General features: G+C 47.5%; 1 protein-coding gene and 1 long non-coding RNA gene across 4 annotated transcripts in view; one reads left to right on the forward strand and one right to left on the reverse strand.

Annotated features, from left to right (window-relative positions):
- REXO1 (RNA exonuclease 1 homolog) overlaps positions 1-13,108 on the reverse strand; it is a 42,360-nt gene extending 29,252 nt beyond the window's left edge. Inside the window, exon 1 of one of the 2 annotated variants that reach the window (XM_069790114.1) lies at positions 12,774-13,108. In XM_069790114.1, the coding sequence (XP_069646215.1) occupies positions 12,774-12,972 (199 nt within the window). In that variant the 5' untranslated portion in view covers positions 12,973-13,108. Of the gene's footprint in view, positions 1-6,145; positions 6,204-12,773 lie in introns of those variants that run through there. The other variant, XM_069790115.1, reaches the window with a different exon arrangement.
- Positions 13,109-13,205: 97 nt separating this feature from the next.
- On the forward strand, positions 13,206-14,644 carry LOC138686516 (uncharacterized). 2 transcript variants are annotated; one of them, XR_011325883.1, is made up of 2 exons: positions 13,206-13,250; positions 14,401-14,644. It is a non-coding gene; the product is annotated as an uncharacterized lncRNA (long non-coding RNA). The 2 variants fall into 2 exon arrangements; XR_011325884.1 differs by lacking the exon at positions 13,206-13,250 and adding an exon at positions 13,299-13,935.
- The last annotated feature ends 1,057 nt before the right edge of the window (positions 14,645-15,701 follow it).

The following is a 15,701-nucleotide window of genomic DNA, read 5'->3' on the forward strand; positions in this document are numbered from 1 at the left end:
GCAGGAAAATAACTTCACCTTAAAAAATTAGACTAGTAATGGAGGAACCCAGTAATAAAAAGGTGACTGCATTTAGCAAGCTAACAGAAGCTACAGGTAAGTTAATGGCTGCTTTTTGACTTTGAACAGTTTTCAACCCTTGTTTTATCATAGTGTTTCTGGATGCTGATATTCCAGAGGAACTTTTTGTTCTTTGCTAGAAGGATAGTAGTAAAACTGGCTTTCCAACATGAATATGTAGAAGAAAAAAAACAATAAGCAGAGAGATAAAAGACAGGGAAAAAAAACACCTCTCAGGTCTAAGAGGGATGAAAGAATTTCTTGTAACAGCCAGAAATGAACAGTGTTTACAGGAGCTGTTTCTACCATTCTCACAAGACTGAGTTTTTCTTGGATTTTTTTTTTTTTTTGGAGAGGATCCATGAATGCACAGCTCCCTCTGGTAATAAGAAAAGAACCTGTCTAGCAGTTGGCAGAACTAGCCTCCAAGGAAGCAGAATAATAGAGACTGGGTTAAAATAAAGACAGTGGTTTCATAAAATACTTTTTACTCCCTCAGGTTTGCAAAGTTTTCTTCCAAACCAATTAGCTCCTGATTGAGCAGGGACTCTGGGCAATCATAGTATGGTGTCACCATCTTCCAAAGGACAGTCTGAGCTGTGCTCAGGACCAGAAATCTGCGGAAAAAGGAACAAGGTGATATATTTCTATAACTAGCTTCCCCTCCACCTATTGCAAAGTGCTTTACAACCAATATACTAAGAGCATTTCCGAAACTAGTGTCTGCTCTTCCTGATGCCCAGCACAGCTCACACCCTGAGGGAGAGAGGGAGGGAGAAGGTGGCAAAGCAGAGCATCTCAGCGGATAGTGTACATGTGACAGACTGATATCCAGAGCCTAGTTAGAAAAAGAAACCACGAAGAAATGCAGGTAACAAGGAAAAAACAGGAACAAACCTAGACGCAAACAGCACCAGCAGCATCAAGGCTAGTATATGTAAACAGATTATCAAAACAATTAGGTATAAATATTAGCCTAAGAGCTGAGGAACAACAGAGCCCTCCATACCCGCCACCTCATTTCTCACCACTTTGCGAAACGCCAGCTCCATAGTGGTAGAGAAGACCAGTGCGGTGAAGTCTGGAGGAGTCAGATATTACCCTCTAACGCAAGATGGAGACCTAAAATTTAGCACAAGCATTGTTAAGGGAACAGCTGAAAGCCTGGTAATTTGTGCAGCAATAAGTATTAGGGGGCCTACAAGCAAACAGAGGCAAGAACACAGAGTCTGGATCTAAAGACTTGCCAGAACAAACACTACCACACACAAAAAAAACCCCAAACCCTAAACTACACAATACACAAAATACATCTTGTCTACACAGAAAAGCAAACTATTTTAAATACATCAGGATACAGAGAAAGTAGAAGACAATCTAAGTACAGACCTGGTGTCTAATTCTCTGCTGTTCATCTACAGTATAAAAATAATTTGCACATTTTCTTTCAGTGGAATGACCAGATGTAAAAATACATTGCAATCTCTGAGAATGCCAGCAGGCTTTGAGATATCGTCATAAAAGAGCTCTTTTGTAGGTGTGTAGGAGGCCTGATGGATTACCCAAGCGGCGCTGATCAAAGGCTACCTTTTCCATGAAAGAGACTTGTTTAAGTGGGCTCCGTGATACTAATCAGGACTGTCACCTTTAGCCATGATGCATTTGCGGATAATGTAGTGGAAACACAAGCAGAAGGGGATTTTTTTTTTTTTCATGTATCTACATACATACACACACACACATGTATATGGACAGCCCTAAACACACAAGTCCCCAGAGTCAGAGAAATTAAATAGCCTATCTGAAATCAGGCCACCTTTTCAGATGCCTAATTATACTTCTAAGAACCTAGGACAGAAAAGGATCTCTGGGTGATTGAGCCCAGTGCCACACAGGCAGGCACCCAGCTACACCCACACACCCCTTCTTACAACCTGAATACGAGATTCAAACGCGTCTTCAGCTTCTGCATTTATTCCTCTCCATTTCAAATGCATTAGCGTCCATGGTGTAAAGAAAGATTACTACAAGATGAACTACACTGGTTTTGCTATTCTGATATACAAGATGTCTGCAGTATTTCTGCTGAAGCAAAATGAGTTAGAGGCACCACATAGTAAAATAACTCTTTTAGGATGGATGTCAAATTGAGACTCTATACTGTCCTTTGAGAATCGTGAGATAATGAGACTTAAGATGACAACTCCTTATAGGATTGTGAACTAAACTGCTGTCAGGACACTCTTTAAAATACAAACTATTTTAATAAATTAATATACCTCAGACATAATGAAATAGTCCTTCTGAGGCACAAAAAGGTGAAGTTAACATCAACACTACACCAAAGAAGTTATTAATAATTTACATAGGACCTCAGCAAACAATTTATTTAACCTAGAACTACTTTAGAATATACCAAAATTAACTGCACTTAAATCAGCCATTTCAGCCAAGTATACAAAAGCATAAAACAAGATTCTTCCAAAAAAACAAGCTGATTGTTTTTTTCCTGGTTACAGTCATGTTGGTTCTGGGAAACGATGCCTCAGTTCTGAGGTGGAGCTGTTTTATTACAGAGCTTCTAAAGCTAACGACTCCTTGCTGTACACTGGTCCTTCTAGTTTGTGCAACAGGCAAAGGCAGTAAACAAAGGCTGACATTAAATGAATAATGGGAGTACAAGGTCACCTGTTTGATGTTAAAACTTATTTTACAGTGAATCACTCTGGAGAAAAAGATGTCTCTTTTTTTCAAGCACCCTACCAGAACACATACTTCAGATGCTTTAAATACAGAAAAGCCCAGATGTATGACAGGTACTGGCGGTTGTAAACCTGCAGGTTTTGGAAGAGGAGTCAAGCTCTTCCATGCATGTGGGACATGGATGACAACTACCTTCCTTCCAGATATAACAGTTGCTAAGCAGCAACAGCTGCTGCTAAACAAAAGGGAGGCAAAAATTGGAAACTTTCAAATTTACGGCAATTAAGATCTCAAAATGGAAGGGTTTGCTGGCCAAGCTGCAGAGGGTCCAGCACAGGCCAAAAGACACCGAACATTTTCAAGACCCGCTGCTGAAGTCACCCATTTTCCTGGGTCACCTGGAGCTGGCAACAAGTGCATTCATTGGGAGATGGGGACAGTGAAAGCTGTTGGGAAACCTCTTTGGAGAAAAAAAAAAAAAAAAAAAAAGACATTTTTATTTTAACGTCGTCAGAACACCTTTGTTAGCTTAACAGCTTGCCTGTGTTTACAGTGCCAGTACTTAGCAAATCGACAACCTTTGCGATTACAGAAAAATTATCACCATTGGAAAATTATTTTAAGCTTTTCATTTAATGCTTCACAGAAGAGACAGTGGTTTCTCAAGAACAAAATGTTTCAAAAAGGCTTTACCAGCAGGCTGAGTTTTGCTACTGTACAGAATTAAACAGCGCAAAAGAAATGGCAGGTTTTGGCGCAGACCTCATTTGTGAGTACCCAAAGCAAATTTCCAACAATTAATTTAACAGTAATGTCCAACCACCTGGAAATAATTAACACTGAGATTTAAAATAGTACATTTCAAATAATTATTCAGAGTAAATGGGTTAGGAGGGCAGGTAAGAGGAGCTAAGAGAAATGTTTCAACTTTAAATATAACACTAGTCCTAATGATTTTTTTTTCGCACCTTCTTTCTCTTTTTAAATAGTGAATTTAATTATTAAAATTAAGTATTAAAAGCATAGATAACCTTGTCGTGGTCTAAGAACATCAGGGAAGCAAGGTTTGAGAGGTATTACAGCCAGTCTAGTCCAAGCTGGCCAATCCCTATGCACCCTACTCCTTGCATTTGTTACTCCATGACAGGTATTTGATGCCACAGCATCAAAGTACAACGTGAACCAACAAGGTCATTTCTTTAGTGGAAAAAAGGAAGCAAATATGAGAAAAGAGAGTCTTATATTAGCAAGGCTGAAAAAAGTTTGAACAGTCATCCATCACACTGCGGTATTTTTAAACCTGCTGTGACAAAGCCTGCTTAAGGTCAGGGTATGGTTTCACCAGATGTTGTCAGCCAACGTAAGCACTCGGTGCCACCGAAGAACTGTCTCAGTGGACTGAACTGGTTGACCAGGGGGTTCACTGGAGGGTTTCACAACCATCATAGGGAGGGGTGGAACACACCGAGGGACAAGAGCAGCCAGACATCACCCTCGTACAAGCCATAAGCCGTTTTCTCAGCTCAGCCACCTGAGACTGCTGACGTGCTGTGGCTGAAGAGGAGACACGGACCTGCCCGAGTGGGTTCAATCCAGCAAGGCAGCTGCTCCAACACAGGCCATGTCACTCCTAAGCAGGCAGCATTATCAGGGAACGACTCACTCGGGAAACTCACTGTGACAGGAGGACATTAGGGCACACCCCTCACAGCAGCTCAGACAGCAACATCCAGGGAAGCAGTACACACCTCCTAATTTTATTCAAGAAAAATCAACTTTGCATGGTTTTGTCTCTGGTGCAGCAGAAGATGCATCTAAAAGGTCCTCAAGCCTACTAAATATGGCAGCTTCACCCTTGTGATAGCCTCACAGACAGTTCTGGAGACTGTCCTGGACGCTAGGACTGCCACTCCTTCACACAGCAACACTAGTTAAATCCAAGGATGCAAAAGCCAGAACGAGACAGTCTGGCCCATGCAAAAGCCATCATTTACATTCCTCTACTGCCGCAGTGATTTATAGTCCCACCCGCCCTGGTGCTAAAACAACAGCGGTAGGCAAAGAGCACCAGAGGTGTGTCAAGATCTGTGATAAATGTAATGTTTTCCTAAGAGGAAATCACACCATTGGTACATTTCTCCCATAACCTAGGAAAGAACGTGAGAAAAAGAACTGGTGTATTTACCAGGACAGGGGCAGAAAGCAAAGGTTGGCACCCAAAATATCACGATTGCTCCCCATGCTGCTCTCCCGACCCCACAGCCTGTCATCACACAGGCTAGAAGGCGTCTCACCGTTTTAAAATCGATGATATATTAATCTGGATATTCAATGTTTGGATTCTTTGGAGATGACTTTCCACTCCCTTTCTCATTTTAGCTTTAAAGTTATTCCTCAATATACAAGAAAAGTTGAAACTCTGTTTGGGGAAAAAAAAAAAAATTAACAGAGACTTATTTTTTCTGTTTCTGAGAAAAAGACAGACCAGAAAACATTTCCACATCTCTTGTATAAGTGATGGGTAAAACTAAGGATCTACTCCAAAACTTAATTAGTTTTTTCAAAGAAGGCTACAACTTAGCTTTCAAAGCAGAAGAAAAAAAAGAAATACTTCAAGTATTCTGGTGTCTTCTTTTCTCTCTATTTAACTCCACCTTGAAAACTTACTTTGACCAGCATGGTCACAAGGAGTAACACTACTCCTCACCCACCAGTTCCTTAACTTTCCAGCCTTTCTCTTGCTTGCTCAAGATAAGTTACCTTCTCAACACCTGTCTTATTTCTTTAACTGTTTCGGGTGAAGAATTCCCATTTAAGGGAAAAAAAAACCCCAATAACCAGCAGTATTTCAATACAGTCACAACTGGAAACTTTGAAAAACAAAGTTAAAAACTAAAGAAAACCACCCTTCAAGCTATACTACATTTAAAAACTTCAGCTGTAACTTATGAAGGGCTAAAACAAAAACTTAAACTGGTTTTAAAACCTGTCCGGCTTTAGTTAACTCAAAAGCTGGAATTAATACTTTGCAGCTCCTTTACGACTCAGACACCTGCAGCTCCACAGACTTTTAACCAGCTATCCCAACACACTCCCCGATTCTCAGCACAGATCCTCTTTAATAAAAAGGCGAGATCTCACAGGGAAATTAAAATCCTTGTGCAACTAAACCCTCCAAAGCAGAGCTAAGTTTTTTTGCATAGTCCATGTATTTCAGAGGCAGATGCAACCCTGAGGACCGAAGTCTCACATTAAATGAATGGCTAACACGTGAAAGCCTCTCTGGAGAAGGCACTTCTCTCGCAGCTGCTTCTTCACGTACTGCAACCCACACAAAAACACAAGTTCACTCCACAGTAAGTCAAAAACTTCAAAGAATTACCTGAGCTCCCCGCAGTTAATAAATATTGCAGATATTTGTTCATGCTGTACTTGAGGCTTTAAATATCTGCTTGGTACTGCTAAGACACTCCGGCAAAGGCTTATAGCACAATACCGCTGACCATGTGCTGACACAGCACTTTCTGGGCTGCAGAGATAATTAGGGCAGGACTTAACCAACCCAAAGTCCCGCCTTCACCCTCATTTACTCTCAAGTCGGATGAGGTTTTACTCAAGCATCTGCAGGGGCTTTTTGACTGTTTTCTTCTTTCCTAGCACTACTACTATCATCTTGGGGGATTTTTTGACATCCTACTTTCCCCAATCCCCAGCTGTACACGTTGCTTTTTACTTGATTTGAGCAACACAAGTTGGCAAGCACAGCAGTTTCCCAAACAGCGATCCCCTTGTCCTGCCGGGCCCCCCCCCCCAGCAGCATGCTCCCCAACTGGAGCCCAACACCACCCCACTTCTCCAGCACAACAACCTACGCTCAGTCCCAGTGGGGAAGGAGGCTGCAGGGCAGGGAGATGACCTGGCCCTGCTTGTTGGTGCGTGCCTGCCTGCAGCCCAGTGCTGCCGCCTCTCCGGTATTACATGAGCCCGCTGCCCCGGTGCCTCTGACCCCCCTCGTCCAGCACAGGGCAGCCCACGGAAAGCGATTTGGGAAATGCTGGACTAGTGAATTGTGCTTTCTGCTTCTCCAGCACTAACGCAGCACTGCAGTGTTTGACTAGAGGGAAAAAAAACCCAAAACCAGAGGAAGTGTTTAAATGTCAGGTAAGATATTCCACACTGAAGAGAGAAATCCTGTAAGAGCAGACAAAGGGCTCCTGTGGTGGGCAGAGAGGAGCATGGGGAGCTCACAAACACTGGCACTACTCTAGTGCCTTCAACACCCATGCAGGTCACTGCACCTTTAGCCTTCAAAATCCTTCCGGCTTGACAACAGAGAAGATTTGCTCCCACCTCCTGCTTTTCACAGGTCTGTAACTGGAGTGAGGAAGAGCCACGTGCAAGCTCAGGGCCAAGTCTCCCCACAGCCACACTTCCACTTGCAGAAAGACCAAAAATCAGAAGTGCCCTGTCACCCCACACCGAAATCCTGGGCAGCTGCACCTGCCCACCCACAGGAAACCTGCCATAACTGACAATTTAGTTAAATGACAAGAAATCCCTAACCACTGGAAAGCCATGACATTGATTTACATGAAAAGACACATTCTGACCTTACCATCAAGTGGGTTTTCTATTCTTCATTTCAAAACTCAGTTAAAAAAACATCCACTGGTGACATTTTGGTAATTACTGTCCTAAACACAAATGTGGGGGGAAAAAAGCAGTCTTGGCAATGCCCCCCACATGCAGTTCACGGACTAGAGCACCCAACGCTGAACCACTCAATTTCCTTTCTTGGTGAAGAAATACTGAAGGCAGTTCATAAGTTTCCATTTCTACTCATTCAATTTCCCTGTAGGAAATACAGTAATAAAAGTTCTTTCCTACAAGAAGCTGATCTTGTACAACATCAACTACGGGAAGGAAAACACATCTGTAAAGACTTTTTTTTCATCCTTTCTACACATGGAGCGAACCTGCGCTGCAATATAAGTAGTACAAAGGCAATCCCAGACAGCACAGAGAGGCTGCTCCCACCAAACACGGCTGAGTTTAATGCGCAGTCCCCCAGCAATGTGCTGTATGAGGAACCTGACTGGCGAAAAAGACAACAGCCTTGATCCTATGGTGACACATGGGCTGAGGATGATTAAAGTTGGGTTTTACCGTTTGAAGAGCCTCTTTAGGTTTTACCAAGTATCATTTTGCACAGTGTTTTATATACAAGTCACAGCCATCCCACGTGGTTGCTTTTTGGCTGAAGACTTTGAAGAAGGGAGAGGTAAAGTGCCTTCCTGCATCAGTGACAGGATCAACAGAGTTAAAGCTGGGGAGATAAGCCCAAGGATTTCTCCACACCCGACCTGGGCCAACAGGAGTCAAACAGTGTTACAGTGGCTTACTTGCGGGCTGGGTAGTGTAAATCACAGAGAGGTGAAAAATTCCATCGCTGGACAGTACCACACAAACCCATCCAGTCACCTTTCAAAGATGCAATCTAGATTTAATCTGCAAAGCCTTGCCCATCCAAATAGAAAATCCACTGTGCTGGTTTTGGCTGTGATAGAGTTAACTTTCTTCATAGTTGCTAGTACAAGGCTGTGTTTTGGATTTGTGCTGGAAACAGTGTTGATAACACAGAGATGTTTTTGTTATTGCTGAGCAGTGCTTACAGAGTCAAGGCCTTTTCTGCTCCTTACCCCACCCCACCAGCGAGTTGGTTGGGGGTACACAAGAAGCTGAGAGGGGACACAGCTGGGACAGCTGACCCTGACTGACCGAAAGGATATCCCAGACCACAGGACATCATGCTCAGCATATAAAGCTGGGGGAAGAAGGAGGAAGGGGGGGAAATGTTCAGAGTGATGGGGTTTGTCTTCCCAAGTAACTGTTACATGTGATGGAGCCCTGCTTTCCTAGTGATGGCTGAACACCTGCCTGCTGATGGGAAGTTGTGAATGAATTCCTTATTTTGCTTTACTTATTAAACTGTCTTTATCTCAACCCACGAGTTTTCTCACTTTTACTCTTCTGATTCTCTCGCCCATCCCATCAGGGGGGAGTGGGCGAGCAGCTGTGTGGTGCTTAGTTGCCAGCTGGGGTTAAACCACGACACCACACAGCAAGAAAACCACTCCAGAAGCTTTGGACCATACAAGAAGACTGCTGAGCAACTGTCAGCATGCACCACTCCAGAATAAAGTATTTCAAGGCAGGGTGCTGAAAGCCTTGCTCTTCCCATCTCATGCTAACACAAGGATCAGAGCAGACAAAGAGGAATTCAGACCTCCAGACCTGGACACAGCTTTCTGCTCTGGGTTCAAATAACATCCACCTCCTAAGCATCTCCTGACAGCTACTATCAAACCCAGCAAACCAAAGAGCTGGTTTCCTTAAGATATTTATGAAGAGATGTATTATGCTTCTTTTATGTCTTTCAGCATACTCAGGACCTAGACTTTAAAGAGAGACCTATTTTTCTCCTCTACAGCTCTTGAAGAGACGCTTTTAGGACTGAAGGCAGTTCTTCCCTCCTACTTACACAGCACGCTTTCAAAGCACTTCACACACATTCAATAATCTTTTCATCCTGCTCTGAAGCAGGTGGGGTTTAGTCATTTTGTAGATGGAAAAAGCACTTCAGCCAAGTCAGGATTAGAATTTGCAATCTCCAGATTCCCAGTCCTGCACAGGCTCACATCCCATTTCTCAGCCCACGAACACTGCTGTGGAAATACCACATCAGTGCATGCTACCACCCCAGCACCCTCCTCAGTTTTCAGCCAGCCCTGAATTTCCACAAGCCTCCAGGTAGCCACACTTTTTTACCACGCAGGCAGATACTTGCAGTAAAGACACTGAAACAGATTTCCCACATGAAGTATCATACATTTCAGAACCCAGTTCAAACGTGTCCTACGGACCAGATGCATCACGCCAGTTCCCTCCTCACCCAACAAGTTTGTATTTACTGAGCTGCTTTCAGAGGGGAAGAAAAGGGAACGCCTGCCACATGCAAACAGCAGCAGCAGGAGGAAAACTCAGTCCTCCTGCTGCTGCTGATCTCCTAACAGGCATGGAGGCCTCTTCACCACTGTCTCCCAGTGGTTGGGACCACAAGAGCACTGTATGAAAAATAAGGATCATCTATTATGAACATCTGAACACTACGCTCCACAGAAAGTCTGGAACTGTGAGGGGGGCAAAGAAAAGGGAAACAGTGCTATGTCGCACTAATTCCCCTTTTCATCTCCTCTCTGCTCCACCTAGCACTTGTCCACAGCCTCCTCCCACCATGACCTGGCAAGGCCAGCTCGACTTCTCAGTTTTCAAAAGCTACTTTCAAGGCTATGAAAGATCCACTAAGAGTGTTGGGGTTACTGCCAGTCCTACAGTGATCCTCAAACACTGAAGTCAACATCAGCCTCGAATCAATATGCTTAGTATGCTGGTTCTTTAGATGTTATCCTTTTTTCTAGGCAGTATCCAAGAAAACACAGATCTGCATTGTAGCTCTTGGTGTAGATACCCACCTGCTTTGGCAAAAAAATTAGGCTTTTAAAGCTTATTTATTGAGCAATGAGATTAAATAGGTCAAATATGCCCAAGTGCACTGTTATAAGGCTACTTTAAAATAAGACAGGTAGTTTCACTGACAGGGAGCAACTTATGTTGGATCAAGAACCTGCTTTCAAGAAGATGGTTGCCTGGCTGCTAGCTAAACTACTACACCCTCTAGTGTAAATCTTAAATACATCCTTCCAGGCTAGACAAGCTTCAGACAGACAGAGGAAAAGACAGGAGCACTTCAACCCGAATCCTTCAGATGAAGCCGAGGCACAGCACTGCTTACAAAACAACTGCAAAAGCATCTTCTGCTCCTACAGAAATCAGGCACCTTACGCAACGCCGTTGAAGTCCTTTCTAAAAGACAGTGTTTTGCAGCAGGTTCATCGCTCATTTTCCACTTCTCAATCAAAATCAACATAGAAAAAAAAATGGCTGAAGTCCAACACTAAGCTGAGGCAGAATTTTCAGATTCCTGGTTATGACACCCATGCTATGCATTAGATGCCAAGAGTTTGGGAAAGAGGGCAAGAACACACACTGAGCCAGCTGTGGGGAGTGGGAGGCAGCAGGCTGGAAGTTAAGCTTCATTATCCTGCTTCTTTTGCAAGTGGCAGACACTTCACCTAGGAAAACTAGACCCATGCTTATAGCTTTTGTTTTTCAAAAGCGAGAGCTTCTCTAAGAGTCATAATATAGTAAGCCGCTCTTACTCCCCAAAACACAGGGGTTTTTCCCCTGGGTCACTAACACATCCTAGCCAGGCCTAACAAGACATTTGGATAATTTCTTTCTTGTCATTTACGCTCAGCTCTTACATGAACACTTTTCAGCCAGTATTAGAAGCTGCACACACCTTCCAAGTGCAGCAGGAGGTTTTACTAAAGATGAACCTTCACTTCCCCATTTCGAAAATCAAAACCAGCACCAGCTTTTATTTAGTACAGCAGCATCTGTTTCAGGTGGCAGACCAAAATGAGCAAATCTAGTTCCAAAACTGACACTCTACAGATATTTAAAGACAAACAGGAATAGTACAGTGAAACATAATTATAATATCAAGCACCTAGAGGACCATCCTAAAGGGTTCTACGGAGCTTTTCAAATTCAAAATAACACCGAAAGAGGCAAAAACTTTTGTCTTTCTAATATGGTATCTGCCTGCCTGCGACAGCCCTGAGTACGCACGCTTCCTTTATTCTAAACTAAACCACAGTTGTGGTAAGTTGACCAGGTAGCCAGGAGACACGAAGAATTAATCATCTTCCAAACTTGTGAATAACCCAAAGTTAAGCAGGCACAGAAAAAACACAAGTCATGCTTTATTTTGACAACTTCTGCTTCAGGTTGTTAGAGACCATACATACTAGCAAGTATACCTAACTGAAATAACACAGCTTTAACAAAAATAAAGCAAGCAGCATTTTTTCTAGGGAAAAGAATGAAGGCTTTTCTCTCCAGATAAATAAGCAGATCAGCAAATAATGTGTGTAAGTAAAACAACACGAGTTGCTGGAAGAATGGAGGAGAACAATAGCTCACTAGCTTTTTTGTAGCCAAGCTTCATCTGAGAAACCTGGCAGCACTCCATGCCTTACTCAAGACCCTCAGAGGGAGGGGGCCCGGCTCACCGCAGCCCCCGCCCCACGACACCCCACTAGCAGGACCTGCCTCGCAGCACTGGACAAGAGAACACATCACCTCCAGCTCCCAAAGCCCATGCATCTCCTGAAGGGTTGTGATGGCACAGCAACTCTTAGCAAAGGTTTGAGTGAGAGACTGCCCTGACACCTCATTGCCACGTGAGCTGTGGTGCCTGGAGGGACAAAGAAAGGGATCAGAACAGAGCTGCCCTTCTGCAGCCTCCATCCTGGTGATGAGAGACAGGCTGACCTCAGGCAATCGGACATTTTGGAAAGCTGCTCCCCACCACCCCCCGTCAGATGGCAACTGTGGGATCCGACTGACGACGATGAGGAGGAGACACCCATCTCTCTCTCACCTGGAGGGGCAGAAAAGGCCCTTCAGACGCTCCTTTGGAGGCAACAAGAGGTGACACCGAAGGGCCCAGAGAGCACAAGCAAACACAAGAGCTCAGGGGCAAGCGGGACCCACCTGCCCCACCTGGATGGTACTGACAGACCCCCATGAGAACATCCCACTCGAGAGGGGCTTGAGGGGGAAACACCCGAGCCCTGGCAGCAGGTGGGGTTTAGAGGACTCGGAGGCAGATCCAGGCCCTGAAAGGCGGGCAGGCGTGAGAAGGAGAAAGGGCACGGGCCTGTCCTTGCCAGGGGGAGGACACGCTGCTGCCGGGGTGGGAGGCGGCGGGACCGCGGGGCGAGGGCGGCGCAGGGCCGGGAGCGGCCACAGCCCGGGGAGGGAAAGAGACGGGGGAAAGGGAAGGAGGTACCGCGACCCGCCGGGCCGGGCCAGGGCCGTACCTGCGCCGTGGCCGAGCGCGACCCCCGCGCCGGGGCCGCCGGAGGCTCCGCACCGCGCCGCCGCCGCCGCCGCCGCCACCGGGGGGTGCCGGAAGTGGCAGTAGGGCCGGCGGCAGGGCGGGCCCCCGCCCGGCCCCGGCCCCCCGGCGCTGAGGAAAGGGCAGTCGATGCCGCGGAAATAGCCGGTGGATCTCAGCATCCCGCCGGCTGCGGGGCGGGGAGCAGGGGCCGGGGCGCCGGGGAGGGGAGAGGAGGCGCGGGCGGCGGCGGCGACGCGCTCTCGCCTCACACCGCCGGCTCCGGCGCCGCCGCCATCTTGGAAGCGCCAGGCCCGGCGGCGAAGCCCCCGCGACGCCGCTGCCCGCACAGGGCTGCCCGCGGCGCGCCTGAGCGGAGCGCGGGGCGGGGCCGGGGGCGGGGCTAAGGGCGAGGGCGGGCGATGGAAAATGGCGGCCAGAGGGGGGCGCTCGCGCTGAGGTGAGCTCGGCCCGTCGGCCGCCTCCCTCGGGGTGTCGGGGCCTACCCGGCCTCTGCGGGCCTGGGGGCACCGACGGGAGGAGTCTGGGGTGGGTCCCTCCCTCAGGAAGGGGCCTGGGGCGGTTTCGGGCCCCCGCGGGCTGCAGGGGGACAGACCCCCGCGGCTGGAGGTCAGTCACTCATCGCCCTCCCGGAGCCACAACTGGTGTGTGACCAGTTTGTAGGAGATGCCATCGAGAGTATTTCCCAGTTCAGCTGGTTTGGGGCACACTGCTGCACCCGCTCCCCCCAAAGCCGCAGAGCGAGGGGAACATGGGTGCAGGCCCCAGCCGTGCGGCCACCCCGTCTTGCTGCCTCACACCCCGGGCTGGGCCACCTCTGTTCCACCCAAACACCGCCAGGTCTCTCCTGCTGCGGCCAGAGGGACGGCCCTGGGCTCCTTGTGCTGCGGCCCACCACCCCCAGCATGGCCCACCACCCTCAGCACGGCGTCGGCCTTCAGGAAAGCAGCAGAACACCAGCCAGGTTTTGGCAGAGGGACCTGAGGCAGAAATAACCCACCTGAGGCCACGCAGAGGAGCGAACTCACTCTGTGCTGCTCCCCACCATGAAGACCCAGCCCTCCCTCCTTTTCCCCAGGCAATCATCACACGCGTATTTACCAGTGGGGAAACTGAGGCACATGGTAAATAGCAATCTGTCTGTGTCGAGTAGGCACCAGAGCAGGGACTCGGAGCTGGCCCTGGGGGGGTTCAGGCAGGTGAGGGGCATCTGCAGCACCTAGGAACCACCCAGCAGTGCCCCTACCTTGAGTTTTCAGAGGAGGGAGTCTCCACCTTCAGCAGATAAGGCTGTTTTGGGATGACAGCAAGCAACCAAGGCCTTCAAGGAGAAATCCCATTAAATGGAGACGGAAGCCCCAGCCCAGAGAGAAGGGATGATCCAGAAAAGCCTCATCGCTTTTGAAAGGAGAGATGGGAGAGAGGGTGGAAAGCGCTGAGGCAGTGCAGGGAGCCAGCTAGATGATATAGAGAAAAGTGCACAAGGAGTCGTCGTCCTCGGCCCCAGGGAAGGCCAAGGGAAAGATTACAAAAGTCATGTTTCATAGTAGTCTTAAAAAAAAACAAAACCACTTTATTTTCAAATACAGCACCGCAACAAGGTGATGATGGTGCCTCCTCCCTACCCATTGCCCCCCCCACAGTGTCCCAGCAGACCAAGTCTGGGAGCTGAGGATGTCAGGAGACGAACCCACCACCATGCCTGGCCAACGTGCAGGGGGGAACGGGCAGGAGACCGATGCCCCAGCACTGCCGAGGTTTGGAGGCGAGCAGCTGCCAGCCCTGGGAAACCTGAATAATCAATAAAAAGCTTTTAAAAAGCAGGAAACACCAGGATATCAGCAGCCTTCCCTCCGGCAGAAACATGCAACCAACACAAGGTGCTTTACAAGGTACCCAGGGAGGGCTCGTGCTGAGCATCCCTACCCACACTCCTGCCAGCCAGCTCCCCGCCTCCCACAAGTGCTAGAAAAGCAAGCTATGCTTTGCCCCAAAAAAAGAAAGCATTTTTATGATATAGATAAATCTATTTTATATAACTTCAGCTGTAATAGAGAGAACTCTGTAGAAAGACCACGTGCACAGACACACGCTGAATAACATTATTTCCCTTCCTTATATTTCTTGCCCCATGCTTACTCAACTCACAAGCTGGCAAAAAAAAAATAATATAAAATAAACCATTCACTTCTGTCCAGACCTAGAGGACCCCACATGGTTAAACTGTCCTTTGTTGATTGATTCAGGCCAATCTTGTCTATGCTTTTGCTTCCCCATGTGGAAAGGGGCAGCTTGGTTAACTGGGATGCCCACTCAGTTCCCAGTTAGCAGCACTGGAAAAGGTCCCAAGGGTTGCTGCGCACCCTGAGGCAGCCCCTCTGAGAACAGGGACACCCAAATTCACCCATCCTGGTGGATCCAAGTGCTCCCCAAGCTCGGCACCCCAAACGAGTCCCTCCAACCCTGCAAGGACCTGAACCCCCCACCACAGCCTCCCAGATCAACTAATGAATCCCCAAGACTGACCTCATCTCCCTCCAAAAACCTCCCGACCCCTCTGCAGAGAAATGAGGGGATTTCCTCAGCCGCTTGTCCCCAGGACGCCTGGCTGATGCTTGCTCTGCCTCCTGGCACAGCTCACATCAGACAGCCAAATGTCCCGATTTAAGTTAAGGAGAGGAACAACCTCGGAACAGGGTTTGGGCATGTGGCAGGGTTGTCACAGCACTTTGGGTCCCAACGTGGGGCAAGGGGCAGCACAGACAGACGTGCGCCAGTGCCTAAGGATCGTTAGGATGCCCTCGGGAGCGAGGGCTGCGCTGGCGCATGTCCCTCCGCATTTTTGCCCCTTTCTTCCCTGGGGAGAGCCAAGCAGAGGGATGCCACCGCA

The sequence above is a fragment of the Haliaeetus albicilla genome, chromosome 8, assembly GCF_947461875.1.
Source record: "Haliaeetus albicilla chromosome 8, bHalAlb1.1, whole genome shotgun sequence".
In the NCBI taxonomy this organism is placed as follows: domain Eukaryota; kingdom Metazoa; phylum Chordata; class Aves; order Accipitriformes; family Accipitridae; genus Haliaeetus; species Haliaeetus albicilla.